The sequence below is a fragment of the Lichenostomus cassidix genome, chromosome 2 (genome assembly GCF_008360975.1).
Source record: "Lichenostomus cassidix isolate B80296 chromosome 2, HeHo_3.0, whole genome shotgun sequence".
Lineage (NCBI taxonomy): Eukaryota > Metazoa > Chordata > Aves > Passeriformes > Meliphagidae > Lichenostomus > Lichenostomus cassidix.
This window is the reverse complement of record NC_139482.1, coordinates 133374848-133392766: the sequence shown is the minus strand read 5'-3', so window position 1 is coordinate 133392766 and position 17919 is coordinate 133374848. Positions and strand designations below refer to the sequence as shown.

The 17919-nt window shown below is 37.8% G+C and overlaps 1 protein-coding gene across 6 annotated transcripts in view; it reads right to left on the bottom strand.

The window, feature by feature from the left end:
* OXR1 (oxidation resistance 1) overlaps positions 1 to 17919 on the bottom strand; it is a 260480-nt gene that overhangs the window by 115386 nt on the left and 127175 nt on the right. For all 6 annotated transcript variants that reach the window (XM_085053401.1, XM_085053400.1, XM_085053404.1 and 3 more), the window contains one exon: positions 12176 to 12372. In XM_085053401.1, coding sequence (XP_084909527.1) covers positions 12176 to 12372 — 197 coding nt within the window. Of the gene's footprint in view, positions 1 to 12175; positions 12373 to 17919 lie in introns of those variants that run through there.

Below are 17919 nucleotides of genomic sequence, written 5' to 3'. Positions count from 1 at the left end.
TAACTGAAGAGCTGGGAGGTTTCAGTGGGACAAATACCAGAAGAAACCTTCTGTATTACTGCAGATGGGTTCAAGGGAACTTGTTAAACTGAGCAAATAAATATGAAGATTATGTAATATAACCCCCAGAAAATAAGAATAATTGCAAATATTAACATGTCCAGTTTGTAGAAATAATATTTTAACTGCTTCCTTTGACAAAGATAGAATGATCTATACATTAGGCAAAAAAAATCCCAAATCAAACTCACCAAAACCTGCATCTCCTATCTTCCACAATACATAGATAGTATACTAGTTTACAGGCAGCTGATGTGTATTCAAAACTGAAACATCAGTTATGCTAATAAGCAACAGATACCTCTTCAGTGTATGAGGGTAGTTACCACTATACATAATTTTGCATTCATACATATTATGTGTGTTGGTTAGAAAATTATGATCCCACTGAAGTCTCTAACAACACTAAATCAAATTATATTTAGGTTTTCCCCCCTCTATTTTTATATCCCATTCACATGTAAGTCATCCTGATAGTAGGAGAGGGGCAAGTATCAAGTCTAGAAGGCAGTGGGTACCTAAAACATGCTAAATGTTCCCACCTTTTCCCCCTCATAAAACTATAACTGAAGCAAAGTACTTATCAGTATGTTAGAAATGGGATTTCTGTATTTTTCCCAATAAGGTACATTACCTAGAAATTCCCTCCCTGTTCTTTAAAATTAAAAATGTCTTAAGACCAAATGTGATTGATAGGAATGTTGTCAGCAGAACAAGAATCTGAGAAGGCTGATTTTTTTAACAGAACATTGGATTATGGTACGAGACAGGGCTGATGTTCTGTACCACTACTTGTGCTTTTCTCAAATGAATATTTTTGATAGCTCCACTCCTCTTCATTGCCTGAGCTCCACTCTCATTTGTTTGCACATCTAGCCTTGTGCTGCTCTCATCTTGTATTGGTGCTTCACTGACACTGTCTTCTTCATACTTCTGGTGCTGCCATCCTTGTCTCCAACACCCTCACCCCTGAGATCAGGTTCCTCTTTCTCTACTCAAGAAGAGTTTAATAACACATGGTTTATTCAGATGAATTATAGATCCCTCAGACACATTTGTTTCAACCCGATGAAATCATCTGTCAGCCTTTCTTTGCTAAGTAATATAGATTGAAGTTGTAATAAAGAATTTTTGTTCCCTCCCAATGTCAGACAGCTTCATTATTAATATTTAAAAAATAAAATTATCCTTTTTTCAAGTTGTCCCTAACTGTCTCTTAGCACACTCTCCCCCTCGAAAAATACAAACATTAATCATTCAAGAGAACTTGCAGCATCTTGTTCTTTGCAGAATAGAGAAAAATATTTATTGCTCTGAAGAAGAAATTGGCAAACTATCCAAAAGAAAATGAAGTTAAGCTTTTTCTGTCTCTGGTAGATGAAATAAGAAAATCAATTTGATGGTGTATATGGCAGTAAAACAGTGAAGGAGATGGGGCTTTTAAAAGACCATTAAATGCAGGAACCTCATTCAGTGAATACTGAGACGCTGAGTTGAACCCAATCCACCTTTATTAATGGGGCTTATTGGAGAAACTGTTTTCTGGCAGGTTATTTATAATCAAGTGTAACAAATAGACATGCTATACCTAAGAATACACCATTCCACTTGAATGTATTCTCATTTAAACAGGCAATCCTTCACAAACACCTTGTCAGGGAAAAATAAATTCTCCTCTCTTGGAAAGTTTTACTGTAGGGTTCAAGGTGAGCCCTTCTCAAATTATCTATCTTTACCTCTCATACGTTTTCCTTGTGATGAGTTACAATCCCACCAATAACCCTAGAAGAGAAATGTGGTAGGTAAAGAAGGCCAAACTACTTGGCTTGGTTTGTTTTCCAGCAGACAATGAATATAAAATAAGGTTTATATTTTACATTTGATATATTATATTCTATCTGACAGGTTTGAAATGTATGCATTTAATATTGATTAAATAAATCACAACAAATTAGTGCAGATTTAGATCAGTGTCAGATAACATGAGAAAATTGTTCTACCCTAACTAAAAATATCAAAATCAACTCAGCTGTGCATTATGTAGCTGCAATCCCACAGGAATTTTTCTTTTTCTCCTGGAGCTGAGTTTGGGCCAAACCACTACATGAAATTTTGTCAGCTGAGAGTCAGCAGTGGTGTCATTCAACATTTTCTAAGGGTTCACACTGGTGATGGTTTCTCTCCAAGATCCCAGCAGATTTCAGTACCTAACTGATGCCACCGTTAGCAGCTATGTTGGTAAGTCTAGACCTGTGAACAATCAGTGTCTCATGTTTCATTAAAATAAGTTTTTTGTTTTTAAATAGAACATGTCATTTAGTTTGTAGACTGAATTTAAGCAAATTTCCCAAACCATCCTTTTATTTCCTGGCACATTTATGTTTTAAAAAATTACTATAGGGAGGAGCTATTTTCTCTGAGATTTATTCAGAGCAAGAACATAAGAAACTTGGAAAACTGTCAAAGAGCCAACCTCAGCACTGTTTTAAATACAAGTGAAAAGCAAAGAACATAATTCAAACTGTAGATAAATTACAAAAGCACCTAATTCCATACCCAAGTGGTCACACAGGTTCCTAAACAAATGTATGTCAAAAGTGCCTGAGAAACTGCAAGTCAACAACTCTCAGAACAGATCATGCTTGCCACATTTCCTCTGGCAGACGAAAGAGACTGTCATTCTATCTTCTACAAATTAAAAGAATAAAAGAATCTCTCAAGCATATTAATTAATGAGATTCATTGGAAACATAGCAGGCTGTTGCCACTATTTAGTTTTCATGAACATATCTGGCCAATTAGTATCTAAATTTATAAATAGACTTTTTTGTACATGGTGAATATTTTATGCTTGTAAAGTCTTTGCATACTGCTATGTGCATACTAATGCTCTGTAATTGTGGAATGCTCAACAGTACAATAACTCCATGATAAAATCCAACTGTTTTTCCTAGTTCAAGATAAAAGTCAGGGTTTAGTAACAACACTCAGTTCCCATAGTGTTTTTGAGGGAAAAAAGCATAACAACAAGCTGGTTTGTTAAAATCCAAAAGGAAGTTCATAGCAAGCTGTCCTGGAGATGATCCTAACTCAGAAGATATGTCTCTTGAAAATTGCATCTCTCTCTTATTTACCTAGGAATATTTATATAGCAATATCTAGCAAAATAATATAATAACTAATCAGAAAACATGAATACAGGAAAGGGTAAAAATTTGTAAAAAAAAAAGAAATAAAATTGTTTGAAGGCCAGTACATGATGCAAGGCATTTGATCTTGAGTTTCATGATCACATATATGTTGTATGGAAGGAAATTCACTGGCTTCACCATCTCAGTGTTAGCTTCAAAGGACCAGGAAGTCAGTTTTCAAACTGAGGTTACCTGCAGTATTTGTGGTTTGGTCCTTTCCCAAATATATTTTTCCATTCCCTGCCCCTCATCTCTGCAGGGGTGTTCTGGATTTAAAGAAAGTTTAAGAAAACAAGTAAAAAACATATGAAGACATTTGACACCATTGACAAAGCTGAGTTGATGATTAATGCCCAAAAACCGGCAATTAATTGGCAAAAATTGCCTTTTGGGTTTTCTCCCAGCCATGAAGTAGTCCAAGCACCTAGGCCATAGTGCCCCAACAGGGACACAGGGATGCTCTGGAAGATGATGCCCATTAGAAATTAAGCTGAACAGCCTATAGTTGCCTGGAAAATCCTTCTTGCCCTTTCTGAAAAGGGATCTAGCATTTGCCTTTTCCCAGAAGTCATGGACCTCCCATCATCTCAATGATCTTCAGTGAGGAGAGCCTCACAATGACCTCAGCAGCTCCTTCAGCATCCTTACCATGTATTCCACTGGGTCCCATGAACTTCTAAGGATCAAGAGTTTTCTCAAAATCACTGACAGCCCTTTTCCACAACCAGTAATAATTGTTTTCCCAGAACTCTGTCTCCAGATTCAAAAGCCTCAGTCTCATCTGCCTCTGCTATCACTAAATCACTCAGCTATTTCAGCTCTGAATCAATATTTTCCTTCTTTGTTCTTTCACTGTTAGGAGGAAGACTCTGCTATTTCCCAGTACTCAAAAGACTGGTGCTCAAGGCACACTATATGAGAAATCATGTTATTTTTTCCAGTAATTTTCCTCTTCTACAGAAGACCTCCAATGAGAGAGAGACTGAAGTGATGCAACCTCTATCAGCTGAGAGCTTATGGGTCAGATTGGTTTTTCTTTTTCTTCCCCCAGAGGTTCAAATTTTGGTATCCTAAGAGTACACATGATTAGCTGATCTTGCAAGTTCAGTAGCTTGCCTATAAAACTATAAAAGATTTCATCCTTATCCTGATGTAAAGCAAGAAAATCAGAAAGTCCTGAAATATTTCTTTCCCAAAATGACTCAGCAGATGATACGATAGTGTTCTATATGATTAAAACCAAAACCAGATGCTAAGAAAAGGGAAATACTGAGATGAAAAGACATTAATGAGCATCACTTTTCTGGTGGATGCTGTCGCTACAGCTCAGAACTCATTTATATTCAATGGATATGCAGAGTATCTGTAAAGGACAAAAGAAGGATACAACACTAAAAACTGGCTTGTAATGGCTCCAAGTTTGAAATACTAAAAGAGAAAAACAAAGACATGAATAAATGCTAGCTTGCTCATCCAGAGTAGCTATGTGATCTGAATCACTAATAAAAATCTTCAGGAAGGTTGAATGAGTAAGAATTTTGCATAGTTACTGTTGCTATGAGAGACACTTTCCTTATTATCCACACATTCCACAAATTATTTCCCTTTCCTTATCACTCACAAACAGGTAATGAGGTGCAAGGAAATGGCTTCCTCCTCTAAAAGTTTCTGAGATCGTATTTGAAAGAAAACAGTCAGAATGATGCTTCTCAAGAAGCACTGAGTGTTCAATAAAGTTTTAAGTGCAGTGAATGGGACAGAGTAAAACTCTGCAAATGTGTCAGCACAGCATCTGGATCCTCCGAGACAGAGTTGGCAGCTTCATCTCTCATCTGTCCTTCTCTACAAGGGAGAAGATGCAGCTAAAATTTACAGCATCTACTGCACCAAACTCCACCACTCTTCTAACAACTAATATACCCACGTATGTTATGTGCTTTGCTACTCTTGGCAACAAATGGGAAGTAATTTGGGAGCTACTACAAAAAGGAACCAGATTCAATTATGTGCAAATATATTAAATGGCCAAAAATTAAGAAGAATGTTATTTGGAAATAAAGTTAAGTATTCCTTGCAGGAATACCTCTCCACAGTAAATACACAAAATATCAGATAATGTCAGCTAAAAACAAATAAGATATTACTAGAGCATCCCAAAAAAAAAAAATCCCACAGAGCAGGAAGGATTTCCACACTAAAAAGAAGAGTACTACAAGCCACAATGTCTGTCTTTCAAACACATTTTATGCTTATTTTAGAGGAGAAGGTAAGAGGCAACCCCCTAACTCTGTTTTCAAACAGTGACTACAACAGAGGGTAGGTAAACTCCATAAGACTTTTAGCTTGATTGTTAATAAGTTTTTATTTTCACACGGATCAATGTTGTGCTTTTCCAGTTTTAAGTCCAATAACAGATTCACTGTAATGTCTGGCCAGCTCTCTCACACCAGCTCTCAAAAAAACCAATAGCTCCATCAGGGTGAGAGATCTCTGAGATAACAAATCACCACTTGAACTGATGTTTGTGCCACACAATCATTTTATATTAGCAGATTCTGTGACACTGTATAAGTTTAGCAATAAATGTGTATGAATTCCCATTTAATCAGTTCTGACATATTTTAAAATAAGCAATATTTTTATGGAAGCAAACTGGAATGTATGCAAAGAGAAAGAAAATTAATCTACTGCATATCTAAACAATATGATATTAATTTATGCTTCCAAATCATTGTAACAGTCATGACTTAAACAGACTCACTGGAAAGCCTATAGCACAAATGTTAGGTATAATCATATCCAATAAATAGTAGCTGATCACTTTTTATTTAGTTCTCCCTTTCATAATAGTAAGAATGGACTATGATTTATTAATCACTTGAAAAAAACATTTTGTTTTAGGTTTCCCTCAAAATCATCTCCGTTATACTCTCACTTTATAAACACTCTTTTATACTGCTTTGTGCATTAGTAATAATTCTTGTGAACAGTTATTACTTATATTTCTATGTGTTAGATTTTTTGGAATATCCATCTTCATTTCACAACAATACATTTAGAAGTACTAAATTCTTAGTAGTGACTTGGGGGTGCTGGTTGACAAGAAGCTCAACGTGCTCTGGCAATGTGCACTTGCAGCCCAGAAAGCCAAATTTATCCTGGATTTCATCACAAGCAGTGTGGTCAGAAGGTCAAGAGAGGTGATTGTGTCACTCTACTCCACTCTGTGAGACCTCTCCTTGAGTACTGCTTCCAGCTCTGGGACCTGCTGGAGTGAGACCAGAGAAGAGACACCAAAATGATCACAGGGCTGCAGCACCTGTCCTATGGAGACAGGTTGGGAGAGTTGGGGTTGCTCAGTCTGGAGAAGAAAAGGCTCCAAAGAAATCTTATAGCAACTTCCCAGCACCTGAAGGGAGCCTACAAGAAAGGGTGGAGAGGGACTTTTGGCAAGGGCATGTAGTGATAGGACAAGGCTTTAAACTAAAAGTAGGTTGGTGTAGATACTAGAAAGGATTCTTTATTGTGAGGGTGGTGAGGCATTGGCACAGATTACCCAGAGAAGTTGTGGATGGAAGGGGAACCTGGTCTAGTGGGAGGTATCTCTGCATGTGGCAAGGGGCTTGGAACTAGATGAACTTTAAGGTCCCTTTTAACCCAAACTGTTCTGTGATTCTATGACTAAATTAATCCCAGCCAAATTTAAAGTTACTACCCACCGAAACTTCTTCTCTTACACACAAGATTAGGAACCCACATGAAGATCAGTCTTTTCCCAGTTATCGTGTTGGCATCAGCTACTAGACAATTGTTTTGGAAACTTAGTCCACTAATATGTATTTTTTCAGAGTTGCTTATCCCAAAAGCTTAATTTTTCTTCCACACTGATTTGGTATTAGTTAATTCCAAATACTAATATGGTAAGGCCAAGATAGCAGAAAATATTTTGTCTATTAAGAATTCTACTGACCTCATTTTCAAGAGAGTATGAAGGAGGAAAGGGCTTGTTTCTTTTTTCCCCTTTTTTTTTTTAAACAGGTGGAACATGAAATAAATTTTTTAAAAAATGAACCACTATAGGGAAGGGAACTACAGCAATTAGTATTTTCCAAGTGTCCTCATGCTGCCTATTATGTACACATATAAATACTCCTGCATTCTGAGTAAACTACTAAGTGTGTGCAGTTGTAGCAGCAATACCTTCCACTGATGACAGAGATTGTACCAACAAAAGATGTCACCTGAAGCAGTTGATAGTTGTCTTCTAAATGAAATGAGCTGTGCTAGCAGGAGCCTGAACAGCAACATTTGCCTTAAGGTATTTATTTGAAGACACAATTAAAAAAAAATAAAAATTCTGCATTCCTCATCCCTCCACCAAAACTGTACTATAATATTTTCTAGTATGAACTACTGTCCTTTTTCATAATTTCTTTTGCCTGATCAGGAAAATATTTTTATGCAACCATCTTATTTTTAAATAATGTATTTATACTAGTGCTGCCATTTTATTTTAATGGAAAATAGAACAAAAGAAGGCCTTTTGCATCTACGAAACCAGTACTACTAAGTAGAGAGTCCACTGGGTATATCCTCCTGGATGTATCTAAGCACTACACACCAGGCTTTCACAGCTGAGTAGACATCTCAAATGAATGTCTCTATAGGCTAAAATTAACTTCATTCACCTTAATAAATTGCTAAAAGTATATCCTGAGGCATCATACCATGAAGTATAGTCCCACATCCCTTCAGCTGGGTCCTGCAAGCAACATAGTTGTGATGCAGCCACCTAAGAATGGTTGTAGCTCTTGTAGCTGGACAGGGCATTAAGCCAATACAGCCCTGCTGCTTTGAATTCAGGTTTCCTATGTCATTCTCCATTGTGTAATATTCCAGCCCCCTTGTCACGGTGCTGAAGAACAAGCAACTTATTTTTCTCTTTTGAGGGAGGTGCTCCACAAAAAGCACTTCAGAAATAAGTGGCCTGAATTTTTAAGTGCCTGAAGCAGCTAAAAAGTCTAATTTTAGGTTTTTATTTTTAAGTATCTGGAGTGCTGTTTCTAGAGTTCTTCAAAAAACTTCATCCAGCCCACCATGCAGACTGTTTTTCCTACACTCATCCTATTAATCTAGAGGTTCCCACTCAATTTCTTCACACCAGTTCAGCACTGGAGGTGCTGGAGCCTTCCTGCCTGCTGAGCCTGCCACATGGAAGAGCTATTTCTCCCCCTCACTGACTCTCCATTTTTTATTTCATTTCAACCAAGCACACAACTTGTTCCCCATTACCTACTCCTATCAGTTCTTCTCTTTCTTAACTGCTTTTCCCCCCACTTTTAGGAAGTGCAACTAGACTCACTAAGCTTGGAAAGCACCTGAAATGTAGTCTGTGGAAAAGATGAAATGCAAAATGAATTACTTGTTTATAGCTATCTAAAGTAGGAGCAGTGCTGACGAAATTTTTAAATCTCTTGGAATTACCAGATATTCCTTCACCATTCCACATTCAATTTTGAAAGGTCTGGGTAAATCTGTGTACACATAAGGTGGCACAAAAAATTAAAAAATATTCTGTTGCTAGAGAGCCTTTAGGAACACAGTCACTTAGACAATTGCCTGTGTTGACTCACAGTAGCTGCAAGCATACACAAGCTGCTACAATTTCTTCTGCAAAGCATATGTGTGCAAGGTAAATGCTCATGTCTCTGGATCTGCAAAGCAGAGTGTGATTTATATAAAGGGCTCTGAAGGGCTTCCTGCATAGCGAAATCAAAAAAACACATATTTTTAAAATAACTTTGATTTTTTTTTTTTATGCTTTCCATGAATTGATAAAGTAAAACTGGTTGGACATTTCTGTATATATAATCATAAGTTGCATGGCTATTTAATCAAATAAGCAGATACTAACAAATCCATCTAGGCCTTGAAGTTAAGTTTTAATTTAATAGGCTATGTGATGCTGACAGTTCCATTTTAAAACACAAACTGTATATATGACAAATCTAAACATAGATGTGATACTTTTTTATATATTTGAAGTCAGCTCTCATACCTATACTTTACAGATCATGATATTTACTTAAAATAAATTGTTAAGGAAAAAGAGTAACACAAAACACATTTGGCACTTGTTTGCTCAAGCTCAATTACTCACTGCCATAAACACTGTGATTTGCCAATTTATTCCGAGGTTAATATAACAGAATAGTAATTTTAAAATAAAAGAAAAAAGTAAGCTAAGAGAATTAATTTTCTAACATATTTTCTTCATCCATTTACTTGATCTTGAACACAGGTTGCTTTCAGTAGAGCAACATGAAAACAAGGGCAAAACAAAGTAAACCTCTGTGTAATTGTATTAAGTCACCAAAAGATCTGATGTGCTTGTTTTTGCTATATAGCCACCAATCATATCCAAAACATTAGGGGAATCTGATATTTTTCTATTTTCGAGTGTGGGCCATTACAAGTGTGTCAATACATTCATCCTCAGAAAGCAAAAAAATTATTTTAATAGATTTTAACTGTTAGAAAATATTTTTAAGACAAGTCACAGAAAATTTCTTTTAAGTCAAGAGGGTGATATAGATCATAAATTAACATATGCTCTAAGAAGGTAATTATTCTTTCTCTCAGGTTATCAGAGCCATAAACTCAATATCAGAACAACTCAGTCACTACAGTAAACATGTTCATCTGGTATCAGTACTGTGCTGGCCAAGATTACACTTAATTTTCACAGTAATCAGAAACGTGTGCCATCAAACATTTGTGAAGATACAGAGAAAGTCTTGTCTCTTTAATTTGCCTGTCAGCAAAAGTCAAACTTAAGGCAGTATATGCAGTAATACTGGCTTCTAGCAACTCAATCTTTGTGAATTAGACAATTCACATAGACAAGGCTGTATGTATCAGAACAGAAAACCAACATATCTCCCATACAGGGTCAGTCCAGACAGCTCTGGACTCGCCCAACACTCTGTACAAGGATAATAAAAGATGATATTTGAGAAAAACATGCAAACCTGGCCACTTTCTGTGGTCTGTTCCCCTCATACTTCCCTAGGGTCTACAACTGTTGCTCACAAACATCAGCATCTGTTTATGGGCACGTTGCCCATGAATGGCTGCTGTCTCTGGACACACGGTGCGCATTCCAGCAGGATAGGCAGAGAGGGAGTAGAGTATCCACCCCTGGAGACTGTCAAAACTCAGCAAGACAAAGCCTTGGCTGTTCTGTGTGCTGTTGGCTGAGGTCCCACTTCAAACAGGACACCAGACTATACAACCTTCAGAGGCCTTTTCCAGTCAACAAGTCTGTGGAATTGAGTGCTGCACAATATCCAAACAAATTATTCAAATGTATGAACAACATTCTGTTATTGCAGCACAGAGGTGACTTCCTGAGCAACTAGTGCTCACTTAAAGGTCACATAGATTACTAACACTGACGGAGTTCACATTCTAAGGATTGTGTAAAGATTCCCAAAGGAAACTGCAATGAGTCAAATTTAACAAGTAGATAAATGCAAACTGTAATCTGTAGTTCCATATGTGGACTGTGTTTTAGGTGCTCACAGATTATTCAGTTATGGTCAATTTGCCAATAATATGTTTTAATACTGAGTTAGATTAAGAATTCATTTTGATGTGGTAGATTTCTACTTATATTATTACTACTCAGTATTAATTATTTCATTACCCACCCCCCATTCCATATCCTGCTTCATGTATACAGCAATCTTGTCTTATCTTTGATATTCCTGTAGGATCATTTGGAGAAAAGAGGGAGAAAAGAACACCATAGAGCAAAATTTTGGGGCATCGAAAAATGCAAACATGTACAGTCACTCACCACTTAAAATAAAGACTTCAATTTTAAAGTGGGTAGATTGCTGATGAAGTTTCCTTCTTGAAAAGGAACATAACTTACAATGACAGCCACCTTCAAGGGATTAGACATAACACAATGAAATATGTGGAAATACATATTTCTTTACTTTTTCGACAAGTTAAGCACATGCAAGTAGCTCTCTTGGAACAGAAGAAATTATCACATTATACTGCAATAATTCAACAGCTCACAAACTATTGCCAGGCAATAGGAAAAGAGGCAATGGGCAGAAACTGATGCACAGGAAGTTCCACCTGAACATGAGGAAGAAGTTCTTTACTGTACAAGTGACCATACACTGGCACAGGTTGCCCAGAGAGGATGTGGAATATCCCTCACTGGAGATACTCAAGAACTATCTGGACACAATCCTGTCCCATATGCTCTAGGATGACCCTGCTTGAGCAGGGACATCAAACCAGATGACCAACTGTGGTCCCTTCAAACCTTGCCAAAAGGAGTCAGGCACAATCTCGAAATTATTTACAGGGAAGCAAGCTGCAGAGCATCTTCCAGGGTGCCTAAGATGGTTTTATAAGACTTGTGGAGATGCTGAGATCCCAGATGAAGATCCAAAAAATCAAAACACTCAGAGAAAGATACCAGTAAGCCCTGTTAAATAATTCTTTACACTCAGTAGGCTTGCTCCCTCTCCAAACTGGAAATCCTTTCTAACCAAGAGTCTTCTAAACAATCTCTGCCAAAATTCCAATGCAATCCATTGTAAGAATTATTGTTCTTCCTAAAGCATTCCTTTCAAAATTGCTTTTATGCTTACTTCAATACTTCTAACGGAATTAAAAAAAAAAAAAGGCGTAAGAAAGAATTCAGATAAATAAAGCAGGTTAATTCTTTAGAGCAATTTGACATCAGAATTAGGATATGATCACTTATTGCTCATTGTGAGCACTTGTAAACTTAGTAGCCAGCTGTGATTAAGCAAAAGAAATAAACCACAAATAAACAGCAAGACCCTGCTGTTGTAACAAGTGTATTTGATTTTTTTCTGTGAAAGAAAACTCACCAATGGTGTAAAATCTCTTCAAGTCACTCCTCCGTGGGTTGCGCCTTTGGGTGTTTGTGGTGTTGTTCTGTTCCTCCTCGGAAGGCTCTGTCGGCGTGGCAGGTGAAGGTTTGCTGGGCAGAGGTGTCTGAGCTTCAGCTGCCACTGGGTTGCATCCTGGCCCACTGATATCCACCGACTGGGACTTTTTCTTTAATCTGAAGGCAATTTAAGACAGTAAAGTATTTTAAATCATCATTCTATACCTAGATTATGTATAGAATAACAGTGATATTCTGTTGCACATTGTACAATAATTCATCCATGTCACAGCAGAACACAGAACAGCAGTGATAAATTAGGCCTTCCATTAACTTCCCATTTCAGGTTCTGCTAAATCAGTTAAGCACTTCCATCCCCCATCTAGCTGCAAATGGTAAACTGCCCTCAGATCAGCCTGCTGAGCTGCTTGAAAGATCAGTTCCTAATCTATTTCCAAGATGAGCTGCCCACCATTACCCTGTCATTAAGTTGCCTGGCTTAAGTTTCCCTAGATGAGGGGAGTAAAAAGAAATTAAATAATTTACACAAAGTCACTGAAAGCCTCAAGAGAAAAGAACTGACATATGATCTTCTGAATTCAGATGTAGCTCTACAACTGCATTTCCTATTCTGCAATAGTTTCAACACACTGTTTCTCAAGAATCCCACTAACCCCAGGTACCATTTTTGCATTACAATAGCACTGGAAAAAGGAAAATAAATTCTCTGTTCTGCAGAAGAAATCGGTGTTATGCAACTCCTCACTGGCATCCAGGTACCATATGAATTATTAACCACTATTCTCTGAGCCTGACCATCCAACTAGATTTTTACCCCTCTAGTTGTCCACACATCCAGACATAACATCACAGCTTGTGCACAAGTATATTCTGAATGACATAGACAGAAGTCTTTTTAAAGTCAAGGCAAATGTCATTATCACTCTCCACTCTTCCTCTGATCTAGTAATTTTATCAAAGTCTGGATGGAAAGACTTAACTAACTGTCAAATCCTACTTTGGAGTGGGGTTAGTACACCCCCATCACTGATTCACCATAGTTCTGGTATCTCCACTATCTCTAGCATCATAAAATAGAGGTTACTATGCTACTAGACTTACTGAATAGAGACAAATGACCTGTTACCATGAAGCTCACTACCTACACATTGGGTTGTGCCAATACTTTTCTTAAATTAAGTCTCTATAAATGTATATAGCTGACGACATGATTTGATCCTGGAAATAAAAGAGGTTTATGGCATTGCAGTGAGATATTGATTTGTGATTAAGGGATCATAACAACTCTGAAATTCTGAAGCAAGTGAAGTAAAATGATAAAGTTCTGCAATACTAGAGGATAATTTTACTGGGCAAAAAATTTAATGCTAAGCAGCCCCCTCTTAACTGCACTTCCTTGTTTCTCAAACATTTTCCCCATGTATTAGTTGCAATTAAACGGAATGGACTACTGCACTCAGAATGGAATCTGCTAGTTTAAGATATTAACTGATTAAATATTTTCATAATAATAACTGCTCTAAGTAGATTGGAAAATACACAGGTCATGATCAACCTCTGGAAGGTAAATTAACGTACCAATGTGTATGTAGAATTTTATGAATGACACTGTGAGGGCAAAATGACTATACTCATAGAGGGTATGAGTCCAGGGAAAGGACTGGCAGTTAGAAAACTGGCAGTGAGAGATTAACTTCTCTATATCATTCAACAAGAAAGGCTACTTTCACTATAACCTTTTCCTAGACTAGCCCAGGGCATCTTGAATTTGAAGGAGTAGTTCTTAGCTCCAATGACTCTGCATAAACAGTTCGGGTTGACAGAGACATTTATCCCTCCTACATATAAGAAAGGCTGTACTGCATCATCTAGACAAATATCTCCAACACCTCCATCAATGGATATCCTTCCAGCCTCCAGCAGACTCTGGTTTATGGGTTTTCTGGGTTAGACACTGCACCTTTGGAGTTATATTTCTTGGTTTGTCCTTAATTACTCCAGAACTCATTTAAACTTCTGAGGTAGGCAGCATCCAGCTTTGATGGGTTTCTGGTTTAACTCTGCACTGTGTTCATACAGTAAGTCCAGCAGCTTATTTTAATGACTTATAGGAGTGACATTATGAGAAACAATGAACAACTACTTCTCCACATAAACCAGCTACTTACATTAGCTCTTGCTGTTCAAAGAGCCCTACAGATATGGGAAGAACTTGTCACTGTGATAAAGCTATCTTTACCTGGAGAATCTTGGTCAATGGACTCCCATATGGAGTCGGTGGAGGCACAGCTTGGGATAAACTAACTGCACTATGAGCACTGATACATATAAAAATCAAGAATGGGTGGGGCATCCTCTCTGAGTAAACACTGTGTGAGAAGAAAAGAAAGCTCTTTTGCTTGAAATGACACTCCTGAAACTGAGACATTGTTTTGAACACTTCTAGCTTTAAGCCTACAGCTGGTCAAATATATTTACCCAAAATGAAGGCTGGAATATTTAATTGAATCATTAACAGTGAAATGGTGTTCCATCATAACATTATTCTGCTACACTGATGAATATGCCCTCTTTCAGGTGATATAAAAAGTCTTTATAATTCCTTACCACTAGAAATCTTTGAAGATTTAAAGGATCACTTTTGAGAAGAAAATCACTAGTTTTCAAGAAGTAATGCTCTACCTCAGACCTACACAGCTTTCACTGTCATTGCAGGGTCTTGCTTCTGTGTGTTGTGCAAAATAGCTGTGGGCAAAGAAGCTACAAAGTGTTTAGCACCTCTCCATAATCCTCAGGCCTCAAGATCAATAAGTGTACATATGTCCTGCATTACGCATGTCTATGTTCTGCCCCAGAGGAAGACAGCAGGTGAGCTGAAATAAATTTTGCAAATTGAAAAATAGTGTTATGATTTATATTCTCTGCTGTGTTATGAACACATTCTTCACCACCAAGGCTGTCTGAAGGACAGTCCAATTAATAAAGCTGTCTGGAGGTAGCTAATAAAATAGCTTGCTGCACTGTGGGGAACACCAGATTGTTGTTACAAATCTACTGTCTATTCTTCTAGCATCACATAGGAATAAAGGGATTATACCTGTCATCTGAGCAGTAAAATTTTCACATGGCCTTTTTCAAGTGACTTATGATTAATAAAAGACTTGGTTGAAATGCCTGTAGGAAATTAATGTCAAAAAAGTTGTCTATTCTTGCAATTGAGAATAATTTAAAAGTAAGATTTCCAAAGCAATAAGTACCACAATTAACAAACAGGAGCATGACAGCCAAGCAAGTGCACATAATATTGTCAAACTGTTCTTGAGAGACAATGGTGACAGTGTTTTTGCTGGCAGGAAAGATAGAAAGATGCAGGGTCTGAATTAATCCAGACTTCAGTAACAGGGTCAGCTGAGTAGGACACAGGTTCAAGCAAGGACACAGTTTTATGGGAATGACTTGACAAAAACAAGCAGCTTACTCTAATGCATCTTCCTTCAGCCCACCTGAACTGTACATTGATATAGCCATGGCTAGCACAATTTGAAAAAACACTGCAGTCTTTGAACTGCATCTTCCCTAGAACACCATGTCTTCAAAGACAGTCTGAGCTCTGCATGCATTTTGAAGCCAAGAGAATGAAATCTCTGTGAGCCTGACCCTTCTCCAACACCCTGCTTTATTACTAGCTTTGTGTTGCACTTAGTTTGGGGTTTTTTGGTCGGAGTTTTTTATACATATTACAGCTGCACAGTTGAGCTGAAATGATTTATTCTTTGTCAGAAAGGGATCTGAACATGAAATGCCTTGGGATCACAATTTCTCATTCTTGCTTTGTTTCAGGCTGCCTGCTTGTAGAAAAATAAATAAAAGATATAAGAAATATTGTGGCAAATCTTTGTTATCTTTTATTCTATGTATTTTGTAGCAGTCTTCTCCTAACTTTTCAACAATGGGCAACACAGGCAATTCAATATTGCATGGTGGCAATATTGACAGCCCAACAGCCAGACAGTGACAGCTTCAAAGACAGCACTGCACTGCTAGGGCTGGGAAATGTTTATTTGACAGCAAGGGCAAAGTCTGGACTTCACTGAGATGTGAAGTAGAAGGGACAAAAATGTCCTTTTCTGCAGCTATCCTTAAACCATAGGAACTGTAGGGGAGAGAAAACCATGCAACCAAAAAAAAAAAAAAAGAAAAATCTGTAGCCTTTGGGAGGTGTGGAACCCTGAGCTGTTTGCTGCTGATGTTGTTTGGCTACTGGCATCTTCTGTGAAATATGGTTGTGCTCTCATTGGGATGTTAGAAGAGGCAGGCACGTTCCTAGCAAAAGTGGCTCATTCAGAGGAGAAGCTAACATGGAATAACTCTGAAGGACCAATTGTTGGCAAGCAATCAAGACAACACATCCTAGGGCCAGAGCTGGGGTTACCCAGCTGCTCATGACTCTGTCTGAAGATGCTGTGTTTGCTTGGACATCTGAGCAGCACCTCGGTTTGTCACACCCCTGTTCAAACACACATTTGATGCACCTGTTTGTGTAGTTCAATTGCACTACTGCTAATAAGCCATTAAACTCCCATTTTCTCGGTTTCTCTCTCACTTTATTTGCCTAGGACAGACGCTGCTCATCCCCATAACTCCAGCGGTCCAAGTCCTATGTAGATTTGGTACCTCTGCTATAGAATTTATGAGCATTAGGATTTCATTCCTTGCATTCACTGTCACAAACCTATTCCATTCCTAACAAAATCCATACATTTTTTTATGTGTTATGATTTCAAACTGCATTTTTCTAAAGCAGGATGGAAAAAAAAATAAGGCACTATTTTCTAAAGAGATCTTGAAAGCACTTAAACCATCATGGCTGGCAATCCAGTCTGAAACAACAGGGAAGAAAGAAAGAAAGAAGCATTTAAACCATTTATGGTGGAAACAAACAACCATAAGAAGCATCTCAGGAGCTGGGAATCTGTACAATTAAGTCATTGTGAATTTCTAAGCAAAAATCCCTTACTGTAACAAAGATTTGGAAGAAAGCCTAGCTCATTCTTATCTACTGGATACAAAAATCCCCTCTGTGCCCCTTGTGATTATTGCAGATTTTACCACACAGTTAATAGGAGAAGCAAAACCTTTCATTTGAAGAGTGATGTTTACTTTTCAGAGATGCATTTAGTATTTTTGGATGTTCAGAAGAGCTGGTTATGAATTTGATTTCTTTGTAGCAAGAAATGCGATTCAAACTGATGTCGACAGCCAGGATTTATCTGATTTTGGAAAAATAAAAGGTAAACTTCTGTTTTAAACACCACATTGCAATGTTCTGACAATTTAAATACAGGAGAAGGCCTAACTCCCTAATGTCTGCACAGAAAGCCCCCAAGATAGTAATTTTATTCTCCTGTGGACACACTGGTTGCACCCCCAGCCACCACAGAAATCTGCACTTGCACATGGCTGGGGCACTTTTTGGCTGCTTTGGCAATTTGAAGTGATCAGGTAAAAGGCTTGTGGTCTGCAGTCAGGCTCCATTTACCACCTAAGGCTTCTTCTGTCTGCCTGCAGCATGAGGCAGTGCCATGGAGGGCTGCTAGAAAATCTTTTGTTTAATGCTCTTGAATATCACCTGGTTATGGCTCTGGCCATCCCTTCCCAAAAGGAAGACAGCAGCATGAGACTGGTACAGACAAAGATCACCTA